Genomic DNA, 19,424 nt, shown 5'->3' with positions numbered 1-19,424 from the left:
GTCAGCAGCAGACCCCCTCCCCCTTAAACAGGGCATCATGACCACATTTTTTGCTTAAAGTTTTTTTACTATTTTCCTCCTCTAAAACCTAGGTGCGTCTTATGGTCTGGTGTGTCTTATAGTCCGAAAAATACGGTACTTCATTTTCTGGACCAATTTCTAGGGTGCCAACACTTTCGGCCAGGAATGTATCAGGACTGTGGAGTCGGAGTCTGAGTCGTGGAGTCGGAATCGGAGCTCATTTTGGTGGAGTCGGAATGGGTATAAAATGGACCAACTACGACTCCTAAAATATATAATAAATTGGGAACAGTAATTCAATGCAGTTTGTGGGGAATATTTTTTTCATAAGAATTTGGGAAAGTTCTGAAATGTCCTATTCCTGATCTAAGGGTGTAGACTTTTAGCTGAGATGAATCTGTGCTACAGTAAATTTATCACATAAACAAGAGCCATGTATGAGGGAGTCGGAGTCGTGGAGTCGTAGTTGGCTTACTGACTCCACAGCCCTGGAATGTATATCACAGTGCTCAATATATACAGTGTTTGTGTGGACAAACAGGCTTAGAAGTATCTAATGTGCCTAATATTATGGCAATAATGAGGATCTGTCACAAAGTAAAAAATGTCCACTTTTTGATCTTATTTTGTTGCCACTATTCCTGAGAAGTGCTTTTTTTTGGAGGGGGAAAGAGGAATTTTACAATCTACTGTGCAGATTGGGGCGTGGGGAGCACTGAATATTCATGCTCCTTACTAGCAGTATACAGTGTAGCCGTGCTCTCCTTCATAGCCGGCACACAGCGGAGCCGCGCTGTCCCGGCGTGGGGAGCAGTGACTTCCGGCAGCTGATCTCTCCTTGTGAGCCGCGCATGGCAGTGACGTCATGCGCGGCTCACATGGAGAGATCAGTGCAGGCAGACCGGATGCAGCGCTGGAGGAGAGAAGAAAGGTGAGTAGGAGTGTTTATTTTTTTTTAATGTGCAGCATGATGGGGATTAGGGGGAGACCATGCATACTAGGACAGGTATTAGGAGTGCCATGCATACCAGGACAGGGATTAGGGGTGCCAAGCATACCAGGACAGGGATGAGGGGTGTCATGCATACCAGGACAGGGATGAGGGGTGCCATGCATACCAGGATAGGGATGAGGGGTGCCATGCATACCAGGACAGGGATGAGGGGTGCCAAGCATACCAGGACAGGGATGAGGGGTGCCAAGCATACCAGGACAGGGATGAGGGGTGCCATGCATACCAGGACAGGGATGATGGGTGCCATGCATACTAGGACAGGGATTAGGGGTGCCATGCATACCAGGACAGGGATTAGGGGTGCCAAGCATACCAGGACAGGGATGAGGGGTGTCATGCATACCAGGACAGGGATGAGGGGTGCCATGCATACCAGGATAGGGATGAGGGGTGCCATGCATACCAGGACAGGGATGAGGGGTGCCAAGCATACCAGGACAGGGATGAGGGGTGCCAAGCATACCAGGACAGGGATGAGGCGTGCCAGAGTGAAGGCAAAAGGGCCAACAAGTGCTAAGCATCTCTGGGAACTCCTTCAAGATTGTTGAAAGACCATTTCCGGTGACTACCTCTTGAAGCTCATCAAGAGAATGCCAACAGTGTGCAAAGCAGTCATCAAAGCAAAAGGTGGCTACTTTGAAGAACCTAGAATATAAGACATATTTTCAGTTGTTTCACACTTTTTTGTTTAGTATATAATTCCACATGTGTTAATTCATAGCTTTGATGCCTTCAGTGTGAATGTATAATTTTTATAGTCATGAAAATACAGAAAAATCTTTAGATGAGAAGGTGTGTCCAAACTTTTGGTCTGTACTGTATATATATATACACATAGAGAGAGAGAGAGAGATATTCTTCCTGCATTCATGATACTTATTTTAGGTATGGTTTATAATATGCATATTTTATTGTTTAACACTACTCTTTCTTTTTACTTAAGTCTTTAAATTTGGGGCACTTTATTGATGAGTGCGTCATGGCTATATTACAATGCTACATTATAACTCAATAGTCTTCCACCTTGAAGATGCTTGTCAAAACTAATTTAATAAAAAGCTATTTCAAAGCAAGCAAACCTCTAATATGGGGCATACAGGTAAGTATAGATTCACATTTCTATCACCTGTATGCCCATATTAGAGGTCTGAAAAGTCCCAGGGGGTGACAGATTCGCTTTAACAGGCAACCATACTTAAAAGTAACGTTTTAGAATAAGCTGTCATATATGTGTACATGAGGAATGACACTATTTCTAGCAATTATATAAATTGTATTCTGCATTTTTACCAGTTTTCCCCTCTGTAAACCCTTTTTCTTAATTTGCAATAGACTCTGAGCTTGTGCGAGATGACTAGCTGCTATGATCTCTCCCATATACAACACAGCACAGCGAGATGTATTCTTCATTCCTTTTTTTAGCATAGATACAAAAGCTGCAGCATGAAAAACAATATACAGTAGTCCTGAGCTGTCTAGATGTGTATGAATCTCTGATGTGAGGTAAAAGACTTGTTGGAAAGCTCAGCATTAACTTTCTGGATTTCCCTTTGCCCGTTTCCTCGTTGTGCTCCTATCTCCTCCCTTCTCTGTAGAGTACAAAGGGCTGTGTTACACAATACCTCAGTATTCTGACAGTCCATCTTGTCTGAGAAAGACAGATTTGAGCTATTTCTTTTCAAAGTGGATTCGGGGTTAAGTAGACAAGGTAGAAGGAGGAGTGGCTGATGTGAATTGGGGAAGGAAGCAGATTTCTCTGGTAAGATGTATTACACAGGTTTTTTTATATTCACCTTTACTATTGATTTACGCAAAATTTATTGAAAAAACAGTTCCCAGTTTAATAATATTTCACTTTGATGCAATAGCTGTGTGGGCAGAAGCGTAGCTACCGGGGGGACAGAGGGGGCGGTGGCCCCGGGCTCAGAGCTCTGAGGGGGCCCACCCGGAGCTACGATAGTGTAACTGTACCCGGCGCGCATAGCACGCCGATACAGTTAGTCTCCCTGCTCTGTCCCGGAGTGCATGTCCCTGCACTGCCTGGCGGCCACTATGCAGGAGGAGGGACCCCCGGTGCCAGCATCGGGCCCCCCCATCCGTCACCGCATGTTCACTGATGAGAGAGGGAGCGCGACGCTCTCTCGCCCATCAGTCCCCCCTCCGCATCTGATGTCAGTGACGTCATCACTTGGCGTCCGGCCCACTGTTCTGAAGATGTGCGGGCCGGGCGCGGCACTCAGAGCAGCGAGGGAAAGAGGAGGAGAGGTGAGTGTTGTGCTTATTCATTTTTTGTTGGGGGCGGGTGGGGGTGACATTATTCTACATACTCTGCCTAGGGGGGAGGCAACATTATACTACAGACTCTGCCTATGAGGGGAGGGGCATTATACTACAGACTCTGCCTATGAGGGGGGCGACGACATTATACTACAGACTCTGCCTTTGAGGGAGTGCATTATATTACACACTCAGCCTATGGGGGGGACATTATACTACAGACTCGGCCTATGGGAGGGAGCATTATACTACAGACTCTGCCTATGGGGGGGACATTATACTACAGACTCTGCCTATGAGGGGGGGAGCATTATACTACAGACTCTGCCTATGGGGGGGGGAGCATTATACTACAGACTCTGCCTATGGGGGGGAGCATTATACTACAGATTCTGCCTATGGGGGGGAGCATTATACTACATACTCTGCCTATGGGGGGGGACATTATACTACAGACTCTGCCTATGGGGGGGGCATTATACTACATACTCAGCATATGGGGGGAGCATTATACTACAGACTCTGCCTATGAGGGGGACGACGACATTATACTACAGACTCAGCCTATGAGGGGGGTGCATTATACTACACACTCTGGCTATGGTAGGACATTATACTACAGACTCTGCCTATGAGGGGGGGAGCATTATACTACATACTCTGCATATGGGGGGAACATTATACTACAGACTCTGCCTATGGGGGGGTGACATTATACTACAGACTGCCTATGGGGGGGAAGCATTATACTACAGACTCTGCCTATGGGCGGGGGGGTGACATTATACTACAGACTCTGCCTATGGGGGGGAAGCATTATACTACAGACTCTGCCTATGAGGGGGACGACATTATACTACAGACTCTGCCTATTGGGGGGGGTGACATTATACTACAGACTCTGCCTATGGGGGGAAGCATTATACTACAGACTCTGCCTATGGGGGGAGGGAATTATACTTCAGACTGTACCTATGGGGGGGATAATTATACTACAGACTCTGGCTATGGGGGAGGGGTAATTATGCTACAGACTCTGCCTATGGGAAGGGGGGAGCATTATACTACAGACTCTGACTATGTGGGGGGCATTATACTCCAGACTCTGCATATTGGGGGGGGGGGGGCATAATACTACAGACTCTGCCTATGGGGGGCATTATACTCTATGTAGGCTATTTGTACAGTGTGGGGATTACAGTTAGGGTCATACAGTGTGGGAGATAATGTGGGGTCTTTCCACAGTGTGGGGGCCATCATACAGTGTGGGAGATAATGTGGGGTCTTTGTATAGTGTGGGGGCCATCATACAGTGTGGGAGATAATGTGAGGTCTTTGTACAGTGTGGGGGCCCACTGTTCTGAGGGCGTGGCACTCAGAGCAGAGAGGGAAAGAGGAGGAGAGGTGAGTGTTGTGCTTATTCATTTTTTGTTGGGGGTGACATTATTCTATATACTCTGCCTAGGGGGGAGGGAACATTATACTACAGACTCTGCCTATGAGGGGAGGGGCATTATACTACAGACTCTGCCTATGAGGGGGTGAGCATTGTACTACAGACTCTGCCTATGAGGGGGGCGACGACATTATACTACAGACTCTGCCTATGGGGGGAGTGCGTTATATTACACACTCTGCCTATGGGGGGGACATTATACTACAGACTCGGCCTATGGGGGGGACATTATACTACAGACTCTGCCTATGAGGGGGGGAGCATTATACTACAGACTCTGCCTATGGGGGGGGAGCATTATACTACAGACTCTGCCGATGGGGGGGACATTATACTACAGACTCTGCCTATGAGGGGGGGGAGCATTATACTACAAACTCTGCCTATGGAGGGACATTATACTACAGACTCTGCCTATGAGGGGGGTGCATTATACTACACACTCTGCCTATGGGGGACATTATACTATAGACTCTGCCTATGAGGGGGGGTGCATTATACTACACACTCTGCATATGGGGGGACATTATACTACAGACTCTGCCTATGAGGGGGGAGCATTATACTACAGACTCTGCCTATGGGGGGGTGACATTATACTACAGACTCTGCCTATGGGGGGAAGCATTATACTACAGACTCTGCCTATGAGGGGGACGACATTATACTACAGACTCTGCCTATGGGGGGGGGGTGACATTATACTACAGACTCTGCCGATGGGGGGGAAGCATTATACTACAGACTCTGCCTATGGGGGGAGAGAATTATACTACAGACTGTACCTATGGGGGGGATAATTATACTACAGACTCTGGCTATGGGGGGATAATTATGCTATAGACTCTGCCTACGAGGGGGATAATTATACTAATGACTCTGCCTATGGGAAGGGGGGAGCATTATACTACAGACTCTGCCTATGTGGGGGGGCATTATACTCCAGACTCTGCCTATGGGGGGGGGCATTATACTACAGACTCTGCCTATGGGGGGGATTATACTCTATGTAGGCTATTTGTACAGTGTGGGGATTACAGTTAGGGTCATACAGTGTGGGAGATAATGTGGGGTCTTTCCACAGTGTGGGGGCCATCATACAGTGTGGGAGATAATGTGGGGTCTCTGTATAGTGTGGGGGCCATCATACAGTGTGGGAGATAATGTGAGGTCTTTGTACAGTGTGGGGGCCATCATACAGTGTTGGAGACATCAGTTTGGAGGCTACTAAGGGGCACTCTATTTATTGTCTTTGCGAATGCCAATTTTTGTATACGGGAAGGGGTCTTTATTTAAAGATAAAATATGTAGAAATCATTTTTCCATGTTGAAAGCATCCAAAGACTTTAAAATGCAACCATTGTTTTAATTTGTATTTCATAAATCAAATGTACATGGGAAAATAAACAACTTTGTAATATATCTTATTGGAGAAATCTGCTTCTTTCTCCTCCTGGACTGATCTATCATTCTCAAAATTCTTAATTAACATGTAAAATCTTTTCTTCAGTGAATACAGATTGTTACTTTACTGAGATAGGAGATGGCAGTTGGTACTTTTAAAATTCTATGGAGGGAGGAGCTAGAGGCAGAGCTCCTTCTATCTCCCCTCTACAAAGAATCTTATAAGTACCAACTGCCATCTCCTATCGCAGTAATGTAACAATCTGTCTTCACTGAATACAGATTTTACTTGTGAATTGAGAATTTTGAGAATGACTGATCAGTCCTGGAGGAGAAAGAATCAGATTGCTCTGATAAGATATATTATAAAGTTTCTTATTTTCATGTGTACAATTGATTTATGATATAAAAATTTAAATGACAATTACTCTTTAAGCTATTCTGGGTAATTCAATTATAATTTGATTAATGAAATTCTACTCCATATCATATAATATAAATTAACATGCAGTTAGGTGGCCATGGTCATCACAATACATGGGAGCTACAGAAACAGCTAAATGAAAATGTTCATCTGTTTTTACCTCTACCATACAATTTTATGTTATGTGATCACCTCTATACTGGGAGCAGTGCTCAAGGCTTCCTCACCCTAAGGACTGGTGAACCTTCTAGCGCTCCAACAATATATCATAACTGTATATATGAAAAAGTCTGTTTTAAAGAGGTTGTCCACTACTTTTACATTGATGGCGTATCCTTAGGATAGGTCATCAATGTCTGATCGGCTGGGGTCCAACACCCGGCACCCCCGCCGATCTGCTGTTATCAGTGGTGGCCGCTGGACGGAAGTACTCACTTGCGGAGCTAGCCATCTACTTATAGTGGCCAAGGCTTAGTACTACTCCTATTCTAATCAATAAGAGGTGGATATGCAGTACCTTGCGGCGGACATTACAAGTAGACGTCCAGCTCCGCAAGTAAGTACCTCTGCCCGGCGGCCACCGCCGATAACAGCTGATTGGCGAGGGTGCCAGGTGTCAGACCCCGGCCGATCAGACACTGATGACCTATTCTAAAGATAAGCCATCAATGTAAAAGTAGTGGACAACACCTTTAAGCATATGTAGTAGAAAGGCTTTTGACAAATATTTGCTGGACTACAAAGAGCTTCTCAGAAATTCTACATTAAAAAAAAATGTTCCTACTCTCTCCACATTGTTGACAATGGAAATTCTGGCAAATAGTATAAAGATGGCCTAAGGCCTCTATTCTCAATTGTTGCCCAAGTCATTAATGTGCTTAAAAGAATAAAATACCAGTCATGTCTCATTTAATAACAGCACAGTGTGAAAATGTTGAGATAATGATCATTTCGCAGTGGTCAATTTTTGCATTATTGGTTTATTAAGTCCATATTTTGATAAATCAGACTTTTACAAAACGGTGCGATCCCAAATAGATTTACATTTTTCTTGATTTGTGACAGGGGAAAAGGGTGGGGATTAGTGTTGAGCGATACCTTCCGATATCAGGAAATATCGGATCGGATTGGATCGGGCCGATACCCAAAAAGTATCGGATATCGCCGATTCCGATACCGGAAACCAATGCAAGTCTATGGGACACAAATATCGGAATGAAAATAAACCCTTTCTTTCCTTGTAGGTTAATTCTACATGAAGGAAAACAACTAAGAATAATGTAGAATGACATGAAAAGCCGGCAATTCATCAGCGGCATTCACCGGTACCCGACAATTTACAACAGAAAGAATAGAGCTTCACACATAGATTAGATAGATAGAAACATGTCAGTCACATATATAATAAGTACAGTGACAGTGTTGCTTACTGTACTTGTCATTTAGTGTAAAGGATTTATTAAAAAAAATAATAGTGTTTTCATGCACCGTGTCTTTAAAAAAGCCGGCCGGCAATTCAGCAGCGGTACCCGACAATTTATAACAGACAGAATAGAGCTTCACACATAGATTAGATAGATAGAAACATGTCAGCCACATATATAAGAAGTACAGTGACAGTGTTGCTTACTGTACTTGTCATTTAGTGTAAAGGATTTATTTAAAAAAATAATAGTGTTTTCATGTACCGTCTCTTTAAAAAAGCCGGCCGGCAATTCAGCATCTGTACCCGACAATTTAGAATAGAAGGAATAGAGAATCACACATAGATTAGATAGATAGAAACATGTCAGTCACATATATATGAAGTACAGTGATAGTGTTGCTTACTGTACTTGTCATTTAGTGTAAAGGATTTATTAAAAAAAATATTATTGTTTTCATGCACCGTCTCTTTAAAAAAAGCCGGCCGGCAATTCAGCATCTGTACCCGACAATTTATAACAGACAGAATAGAGCTTCACACATAGATTAGATAGATAGAAACATGTCAGTCACATATATATGAAGTACAGTGACAGTGTTGCTTACTGTACTTGTCATTTAGTGTAAAGGATTTATTTAAAAAAATAATAGTGTTTTCATGCACCGTCTCTTTAAGAAAGCCGGCCGGCAATTCAGCATCTGTACCCGACAATTTATAACAGAAAGAATAGAGGATCACACATAGATTAGATAGATAGAAACATGTCAGTCACATATATATGAAGTACAGTGACAGTGTTGATTACTGTACTTGTCATTTAGTGTTAAAATAAAGGATTTATTTAAAAAAAAAATGGCGTGGGGTTCCCCTTAATTTTAGGCTCTAGCGGAGGTTAAGCAGACAGCTGGGGCAAATGTTTGAAGCCTGGGAAGGGGGTAATACCCACGGAGCTTCCCAGGCTACTAATATCAGCCCCCAGCTGAATACCTAGCCTTTACTAGCTATTAAAATGGGGGAACCCCCCCAAAAAAAATAACGTGGGGTCCCCCCTAATTTAATAGCTAGCACAGGCTAGGCAGACAGCTGGGGGCTGATATTAATAGCCCAGGAAGGGTGCCATGAATATTGGCCCCCTCCCAGGCTAGAAACACCAGCCGTCAGCCGCCCCAGAAATGGCGCATCCATAGGATGCGCCAATTCTGGCACTTAGCCTCGCTCTTCCACGCTGCCCTGGTGCGGTGGCAGGGGGTAATAGGGTTGGGGTTGATGTCAGCTTATAATGCCAGCTGACATCAAGCCCAGGTTAGTAATGGAGAGGCGTCTATAAGACACCCCCATTACTAACCCCATAGTCAAAGTTAAAAAAAACACAAACACCCAGAATAAAGTCCTTTAATTGAAATAAAGACACAATTCTTTATTGTTCTAAATTAAACCATACTTACCGTCACGCCCATTCCAGCTGAAGCCAACGATCTCCTGCAATAAAAGTAAAATAATAAAGCAACCTCATCCTTACCTTTCCATGGTTCCCACGACAGCTTCAGCTCTGCTACATCGAGATGACAGGCTGGACCGCAGCAGAACGCCGCCATCCAGCCTGTCATCCCGCAGACACTGAGAAGCGCAGGCATGCTTGCGCTCCTCAGTGTCTCTCTGTGACGTCATCCAGATGAGCCGAGTTCATGTCCAATGAACTCAGCTCACCTCATGCACGTCACTGACAGCGTGGGAAAATTCTCACGCTGAAGTGCAGAGTGCAGGAGAATTTTCCCACGCTGTCAGTGACGTACATGAGGTGAGCTGAGTTCATTGGACATGATCTCGGCTCATCTGGATGACGTCACAGCCAGACACTGAGGAGTGGAAGTATGCCTGCGCTTCTCAGTGTCTGCGGGATGACAGGATGGATGGCAGCGTTCTGCTGCGGTCCAGCCTGTCATCTCGATGTAGCAGAGCTGAAGCTGTCGTGGGAGCCATGGAGAGGTAAGGATGAGGTTGCTTTATTATTTTACTTTTATTGCAGGAGATCGTTGGCTTCAGCTGGAATGGGCGTGATGGTAAGTATGGTTTAATTTAGAACAATAAAGAATTGTGTGTTTATTTCAATTAAAGGACTTTTTTCTGGGTGTTGTGTTTTTTTAAATACTTTACTAGAAATTCATGGTGGTCATGTCTAATATTGGCGTGACCCCATGAATTTCGGGCTTAGGGCCAGCTGATAATGCCAAGCTGGCCTTAACCCCTTTATTACCCAGTGAGCCACCGCACCAGGGCCCTGGATGAGTTGGGTACAGCGCCAGAAGATGGCGCTTCTATGAACGCGCCATTTTCTGGGGCGGCTGCGGACTGCAATTTGCAGCGGGGGTGGCCCAGAAAGCTTGGGTCTCCCTGCGCTGCGGATTCCAGCCCCCAGCTGCCTAGTTGTATCTGGCTGGGCACAAAAATAGGGCGAAGCCCCACGCATTTTTTTTTTAAATTATTTCATGAAATTCATGGAATAATTAAGAAAAAAAGGGCTTCCCTATATTGTTGTGTCCAACCAGGTACAAATAGGCAGCTGGTGGTTGGGGGCAGCCTGTTCCTGCCTGCTGTACCTGGCTGGACACAAATATAGGGCGAAGCCCCACGTCAATTTTTTTTAAAATAAATCCTTTATTTTAACACTAAATGACATTTGAGGAGTTAATAAAGATGCAGTCCCTAAATTATTATTTATTTTTTAATTAATTTTTCCCAAAACTTTTGACGTGGGCTTCGCCATATTTTTGTATGCCAGCCAGGTACAGCATCCAGCTTCTATGAACGCGCCATTTTCCGGGGTGACTGCGGACTGCAATTTTCAGCGGGGGGGGGGGGGGGGCAGAAAGCTTGGGCCTCCCTGCGCTGCAGATTCCAGCCCCCAGCTGCCTAGTTGTACCTGGCTGGACACAAAAATAGGGAGAAGCTTCACGTATTTTTTTTTTTTAATTATTTCATGAAATTCATGAAATAATTAAGAAAAAAAGGGCTTCCCTATATTGTTGTGTCCAACCAGGTACAAATAGGCAGCTGGTGGTTGGGGGCAGCCCGTTCCTGCCTGCTGTACCTGGCTGGACACAAATATAGTGCGAAGCCCCACGTCAATTTTTTTTAAATCATTTCAGGAAATTCATGAAATAATTTAAAAAAATTGATGTGGGGCTTCGCCCTATATTTGTGTCCAGTCAGGTACAGCAGGCAGGAACGGGCTGCCCCCAACCACCAGCTGCCTATTTGTACCTAGCCGGACACAACAATATAGGGAAGCCCTTTTTTTCTTAATTATTCCATGAATTTCATGAATTTAAAAAAAAAATGCGTGGGGCTTCGCCCTATTTTTGTGTCCAGCCAGGTACAACTAGGCAGCTGGGGGCTGGAATCTGCAGCGCAGGGAGGCCCAAGCTTTCTGGGCCCCACCCGCTGCAAATTGCAGTCCGCAGCCACCCCGGAAAATGGCGCGTTCATAGAAGCGCCATCTTCTGGCGCTGTACCCAACTCATCCAGGGCCCTGGTGCGGTGGCTCACTGGGTAATAAAGGGGTTAAGGCCAGCTTGGCATTATCAGCTGGCCCTAAGCCCGAAATTCATGGGGTCACGCCAATATTAGACATGACCACCATGAATTTCTAGTAAAGTATTTAAAAAAAACACAAACACCCAGAAAAAAGTCCTTTAATTGAAATAAACACACAATTCTTTATTGTTCTAAATTAAACCATACTTACCATCACGCCCATTCCAGCTGAAGCCAACGATCTCCTGCAATAAAAGAAAAATAATAAAGCAACCTCATCCTTACCTTTCCATGGCTCCCACGACGGCTCCAGCTCTGCAACATCGAGATGACAGGCTGGACCGCAGCAGAACGCTGCCATCCAGCCTGTCATCCCGCAGACACTGAGAAGCGCAGGCATACTTCCACTCCTCAGTGTCTGGCTGTGACGGCATCCAGATGAGCCGACAATGAACTCGGCTCACCTCATGTACGTCACTGACAGCGTGGGAGAATTCTCCTGCACTCAGCGCTTCAGCGTGAGAATTTTCCCACGCTGTCAGTGACGTGCATGAGGTGAGGTCATGTCCAATGAACTCGGCGCACCTCATGCACGTCACTGACAGCGTGGGAGAATTCTCACGCTGAAGCGCTGAGTGCAGGAGAATTTTCCCACGCTGTCAGTGACGTGCATGAGGTGAGCTGAGTTCATTGGACATGACCTCGGCTCATCTGGATGACGTCACAGAGAGACACTGAGGAGCGCAAGCATGCCTGCGCTTCTCAGTGTCCGCGGGATGATAGGCTGGATGGCAGCGTTCTGCTGCGGTCCAGCCTGTCATCTCGATGTAGCAGAGCTGGACCGGTCCTGGGAACCATGGAAAGGTAAGGATGAGGTTGCTTTATTATTTTACTTTTATTGCAGGAGATCGTTGGCTTCAGCTGGAATGGGCGTGATGGTAAGTATGGTTTAATTTAGAACAATAAAGAATTGTGTGTTTATTTCAATTAAAGGACTTTTTTCTGGGTGTTTGTGTTTTTTTTAAATACTTTACTAGAAATTCATGGCGGTCATGTCTAATATTGGCGTGACCCCATGAATTTCGGGCTTAGGGCCAGCTGATAATGCCAAGCTGGCCTTAACCCCTTTATTACCCAGTGAGCCACCGCACCAGGGCCCTGGATGAGTTGGGTACAGCGCCAGAAGATGGCGCTTCTATGAACGTGCCATTTTCCGGGGCGGCTGCGGACTGCAATTTGCAGCGGGTGGGGCCCAGAAAGCTTGGGTCTCCCTGCGCTGCAGATTCCAGCCCCCAGCTGCCTAGTTGTACCTGGCTGGACACAAAAATAGGGCGAAGCGCCACACATTTTTTTTTTTAATTATTTCATGAAATTCATGGAATAATTAAGAAAAAAAGGGCTTCCCTATATTGTTGTGTCCGGCTAGGTACAAATAGGCAGCTGGTGGTTGGGGGCAGCCCGTTCCTGCCTGCTGTACCTGGCTGGACACAAATATAGGGCGAAGCCCCACATAATTTTTTTTTAATTGTTTCATGAATTTCCTGAAATAATTAAAAAAAAATTGACGTGGGGCTTCACACTATATTTGTGTCCAGCCAGGTACAGCAGGCAGGAATGGGCTGCCCCCAACCACCAGCTGCCTATTTGTACCTGGTTGGACACAACAATATAGGGAAGCCCTTTTTTTCTTAATTATTCCATGAATTTCATGAAATAATTAAAAAAAAAAAAACGTGGAGCTTCTCCCTATTTTTGTGTCCAGCCAGGTACAACTAGGCAGCTGGGGGATGGAATCTGCAGCGCAGGGAGGCCCAAGCTTTCTGCCCCCCCCCCCGCTGAAAATTGCAGTCCGCGGCCGCCCCGGAAAATGGCGCGTTCATAGAAGCTGGATGCTGTACCTGGCTGGCATACAAAAATATGGCGAAGCCCACGTCAAAAGTTTTGGGAAAAATTTATTAAAAAATAAATAATAATTTAGGGACTGCATCTTTATTAAGTCCTCAAATGTCATTTAGTGTTAAAATAAAGGATTTATTTAAAAAAAAAATGGCGTGGGATCCCCCATAATTTTAGTCTCTAGCGGAGGTTAAGCAGACGGCTGGGGCAGATGTTTGAAGCCTGGGAAGGGGGTAAAACCCACGGAGCTTCCCAGGCTACTAATATCAGCCCCCAGCTGAATACCTAGCCTTTACTAGCTATTAAAATGGGGGACCCCCCCAAAAAAAATGACGTGGGGTCCCCCCTATTTTAATAGCTAGCAAAGGCTAGGCAGACAGCTGGGGGCTGATATTAATAGCTCAGGAAGGGTGCCATGAATATTGGCCCCCTCCCAGGCTAGAAACACCAGCCGTCAGCCGCCCCAGAAATGGCGCATCCATAGGATGCGCCAATTCTGGCACTTAGCCTCGCTCTTCCACGCTGCCCTGGTGCGGTGGCAGGGGGTAATAGTGGTGGGGTTCATGTCAGCGCCAGCTGCCATGAAGCCCAGGTTAGTAATGATGGCCGTCTATATGACACCCCCATTACTAACCTACAAAGTGTTAAAAAGAAAAAACACACTACACCCAGAAAAAAATAATTTATTTGAAATAAAACACCATTTTATTTAATTCTTAGTTTACTAAAAAAATAATAGTTACCTGTCCACGTTCCTGCGCTGATCTCCCATGCACAGCTGTCACATCTGGAGATGGTGACAGCTGTGCATGGCTGCTGTAAGCTCACGCTGCCGGGAACACGTCCGCTCCCGGCAGCGGGAGCCACTGACTGAGGTCACCGGAGTGCATTCAGGCAGCGCAGCTCCGGAGACCTCCTTTACGGCACTGCTGTACCGTGGGAATTTCTCACGATACAGCAGTGCCGTAAAGGAGCTAACCGGAGCAGCGCTGCCTGAACTCCGGTGAACCCTTACGGCCCCGTCATTCTAGCGGCGGCAGCGGTTCAGAGCGGTCACATTCTATGTGGCTGCTCTGAACTGGAGATCTTCGTGGGACACTCGTGGACTGCTACGGAGGGGTAAGGATAAGGTTGTGGTTTATTATTTTATATTTTATTACAGGAGATCGATGGCTTCGGGGAATTAGGTGTCTAGGTGAGTATAGGTGTAGTTTTTTATTTTTTACTTTATTTTAGGTGGCGATCGGCGGGGACAGGTAATGTATGAACTAATTTCTTTTAGGCAACCACTGGCCACCAATGACATGTATTTAACATTTATTGGGGACACAGTAGGGCAATTTAAATAGCAGGATCAGGCTGATGGGAACTACTGCTCCCATCGAGCTGATCCTGCTGGCAGGAGTGGACGGGGGACAGACATAGGCCGATGGGAGTAGTAGTGTCACATCGGCCTATGTCTGCCTGCACGCACAGACATCGCACACACACCCCGCGCACACACCCCGCGCACACACCCCGCGCACACACCCCGCGCACACACACCCCGCACACACACTAATCATGACGGGTCTGGGAGGAGTGGCTGACCTGTGCGGCCGTGGGAAAGTTGATGTGAGTTCATGCAGTCAAGCATGAACTCACATGAACCCACTGAGGGCAACGCGGCGACTTCAAATGAACAGCTGATCGGCATCACCTGATACCTCAGCTGTTCATTTGAAATAACCGGCGGGAAAGCGCAGCACAGAACGGGAAAGCCGGCGGTGAAGTCTTTTCACTGCCGGCTTCCCCGCCCGGGTCCTTCGCTCCTTGGTGCTGTGCTCCCCGCCCGGTCCTAATTTAAGATTGGGATTGGAGGTGGCGAGGGGAGAGGAGGATCGGGGTGGGAGGCTGCGGGGAAGCAGTATGGGGCTGCGTGATTGTTTAAAAGCCGGCGGCTTTTTACCGCGCGCCGGCTTTTAAACAATCAGGAGAATTCTCCCACGCTGGGATGGCATTCTGATGACAGGCTGGATCTCAGCTGAGCGCTGCCATCCAGCTTGTCATCCTTCACAGACACTGCAGAGCGCAGGCATTATGGGAACTTCCGATTCCGGTATTCGATATTATAAAAGTATCGGAATTAAGTATCGGAATTCCGATACAGTGAATATCGGCCGATACCCGATATTTCAGTATCGGAATGCTCAACACTAGTGGGGATGTGAATATTTATTTATTTTTGCTTTCTCTTTTTTTTTTTTTTATTTATTTATAGTTCCATTAGGGGACTTGAACTTGTTTGATCTCTGGTAAAATATACTGCAATATGACAGTATTGCACTATACAGTGAAAATCTCAGTCTCCTATGGAGCTCAGTATATGGCTTAGGTTCACAGGAGTACCGAGATGACAGCGATTGGGGCCTGATGAAGACTGCCATTTTAACCCCTTCGTCCCCTGCAATCGAGTCATGCAGGGCCAATGGGAGTCAATGTACATGACAATGGGCATATGTTCCATTTAATATCGCTGTCTAAGGTTGTCAGTGCCGTTTAAATGGTTAACAGCCGTGGACCGAGCTTGGCTATGGCCAGTCAAGACAGATACAGGAAAGCCGCTTCCCGTAAATGAGGACCCTGTCCCACAAAAAAGCCTTCATATGGCTATGTTCATGGAAAATAAAAAAGTTAGGGTTTTTGGAGGACGGAGTAAACAAAAAAACAGTAGAGCGAGAAGGAGCTCAAAACGTGAAGATGTCCACCAGGAACACTTTGCAGTGTGTATATCCTGGAAGCACAGTCCAAATGTAATATGAATAGAACCAAAGCTAACTTTGCACTAGATTATCCTATTTGTTAGGCTTATATATCAGGTCCGCTCAACTCGCTTTTGAAAATACAGAAACTACATTGACTTTACCTTGTCAAAGTCTGACTTGTAAGCATATGCACTGGAACAACGGAAAAGACTGGTACAGTTGCTAACCGTCCAGAAATTCCTGGACAGTCAGTAGAAAAAGGTCATTATTTTCCTGCCCGTAAAAAAATGATGCGTCTGTGATTTTTTTGAAGCTGGAGAAATTTATACAGATTACAATGACTGTAATTGCCATAATTTTACCGGTCACAGCGACGGCATTGAATGTTTTCATATCAGTACTATGGGCTGCAGACATGCATCACTTAATATCTTAAAGATTTATCATAGTTCTCTAATATGCATGTAAAAATATTGGCTGTATGTGAATTTTTGTTAAGCTGCCTAGAAAAAAAATAACAAAATCAAGGTGGCAACCCTGAAGAGTGGTATTATTATTATGCTTTACTTATATGGCACAATCATATTCCACAGCGCTTTACAGACATCATCATCGCGGTACCTAATTAGGGAATTTAGATTGTGAGCCCATCAGTATTTTTTTGGCGTGTGGGAGGAAACCCACGCAAAAATGGGGAGAACACACAAACTCCTTACAGAGGTTTTCCTTGGTGAGATTTCAACCCAGGACACCAGTGCTTTAAAGTAACAGTGCTAACCACTGAGCCACCGTGCTGCCCAACTGATATGTTCTTTGGCCTTAAAAGAATTGTCCAAACTCGGAATATGTGATACCTTGCTGATCACTGGGTTACCAAACCACTAGGATCTCCACTGATCCAAAGAAGGCGGCTCTATAATACCACAACAGAAGGGAGTGGTGGCTGCACATTTATGCCACTGCTTTATTTGCTATGTATGTAACCGTAACAGATAGCTGAGCTCTGAAATAGGCTATCTCCGGCAGTCCCGTAGACCCTAAATGTTGTAGTGCCACATGTGCCAGCAGCCACCCCTCTATTCTAACGGGTGACTGAGTGGATGGGTCCCTTGCAAACAGCAAGTTATCACCTATCCTGTGGATAAAGGAGTTGTCTCAATACCTACTTTAACTAAATAATAAATATAGCACAATACATGTAGTCATCCAGGTCAATTCTTTATATGTTTATTTAATTACAAGTACAATTGAGCTTCCATAAAGACATGCTGTCAGTCCCTTTTGATACACGAAAGGTTTTAGTAACTTCAACTAAAAGGAATTGAATTTCTGTTAAATCTAATTAACTGTTGGAAAATATACTCATTATATCTTCTAATCAAAATGACATTCCATTACTGTGCACTATTGAAATGAAAGCTGCAATCCGCATTACATACTATATTACGTACAATACAAAGAAAAGGTTAATATTAGACAGCTAATTCTGTGCCACTTACAGTTCCTTCTTCTGCCAGGAATGAGATTGACTGGTCCATACCACCACCTTCTGTGCCAATATAATGCTCACATTTTGCACATGTTTCGGCAAGTTCCACCTGAAAAATCAAAGGCAATTCAATAGTTACTCAATTAGGCTTTGTATGTTCTTTCCCTCTTGGTTGTGTGTTAGATATTAGCTCCCAATTGTGCATGCTATTATTTTATATACACATGTATTTTTTTCATATACACATGCCACTACTAGGCACAGTGTTCGGGAGGACTATCACAGTTTATAATTCTGGCTGAGGATTCTTGCATGACTATAAATGGATTATATGGAAACGAATCAAAAAAGTCTGTAAGAAGCCTAACACTGGTATAAAAGAAAGAATGTCCTAAAGCAAGAATGGTTTGTACATTCAGTCCTTTAAAATGACATTGACAATACAAAGGGGAAGAGAAAATACATCATAAGAGCCCCCTTTAATAGAATAAGAGAGATTGAGAGCAAAAGACATTCAGTCCGGAACCTCCACCCACACTTTGTGGTCTCTGTCCAATTTCCAAGCCAAGTGATGTGCAAGAAGTAGCTACTTTTAAGCACAATGCCTGACACAAAAGCTAATAATTACTTTGTTTTGGCAAACAAAAAAAAAATTTTGGAGTCTGAATTCATTATGCAAACGGAGTATGATTTTGTCAGACATGACATGTGGTCCCTGCAGCGGTTTATAGCCGGTTAATGTGGTTACCACACTCAGCTCAGTGTAGGCAGGCATTCGGAAATATTGTTATACTGAATGACAATAATTATAATCTCCCTTATTTATAACATGATAATTATGTGCAAAATATCATATGTCAATTGCAAACAACTACTGTTTGTTACCAGTGATAAATGAACTAATATGTGAAGAAATTAATCTACAAAATATTCTGTAATAAAAAAAAATACATTATTGAGGCACATATCGGGCAACCGCTGAAATGGCCAAGCTTTATTAGAAAAATATATATATAAAAATGAAAAATCCTGATGTTTGGCAACTAAAACATTTTGCTGTGTTTAGCTGTGAAAATTGCAAGATTTTATGTTCTTTTAATAGATTTGTTTTAAATACATTTAAAATGAAAACTAACAACCTGATTTTCACAATAGATCATTTTCTGTTGACAAATGTCCTTAGAAGGGGAAAAGATGTGGCATGAACATTTGTTTTAAACATGTTCAAGTCTTTTGTACGGTGGGATATCAAAACACTGCCAGAAGGATCTCGCAGTGGCAAATTATCCTTTACCTATTAAAATATCAGTCCACAAATACAGATTTATAGGGGAGTCAAAACAAACGGGTTTTGTCCAAATAAGTGTAGTAACATTAATAGGATCATAGGTTTGGCCTTAGGTGACAATGGATGTGCTTTATATTAACCCCTTCCTGATATATGAAGGCTCCCCTTCTTTGATCCAAGCTCTGGAGCTGAGCTGGTATCATTACTGGTAGACACTGGCCATGTCTGCCCACTTCTGGTAAACTCTTGATTGCAGCTTTCAATCTTTAACATCTAATGTCTGCAGTCCAGAGGGGCCATCCTGCGATGTGATTGTACAGTGCAGATAGAGCAACCAAGGGTCTGCTGAAGACCGCTGTGCCGGCCATCATGGTACTTCTGTGAAGACCGGCATATAGATGGGCTTCATAGATGACCATGACCTTCACGATATGATGCAATACTATGGTA

The 19,424-nt window shown here is 44.6% G+C and overlaps 1 protein-coding gene across 2 annotated transcripts in view; it reads right to left on the bottom strand.

Annotated features, from left to right (window-relative positions):
- GALK2 (galactokinase 2) overlaps positions 1–19,424 on the bottom strand; it is a 430,984-nt gene that overhangs the window by 203,985 nt on the left and 207,575 nt on the right. For both annotated transcript variants that reach the window (XM_073653081.1, XM_073653082.1), the window contains one exon: positions 17,697–17,795. In XM_073653081.1, the coding sequence (XP_073509182.1) occupies positions 17,697–17,795 (99 nt within the window). The remainder of the gene's footprint in view (positions 1–17,696; positions 17,796–19,424) is intronic.

The sequence above is a fragment of the Phyllobates terribilis genome, unplaced genomic scaffold, assembly GCF_046119375.1.
Source record: "Phyllobates terribilis strain yellow unplaced genomic scaffold, ASM4611937v1 Scaffold_11__3_contigs__length_659146591, whole genome shotgun sequence".
Lineage (NCBI taxonomy): Eukaryota > Metazoa > Chordata > Amphibia > Anura > Dendrobatidae > Phyllobates > Phyllobates terribilis.
This window is presented reverse-complemented; position numbering and strand designations above follow the sequence as displayed.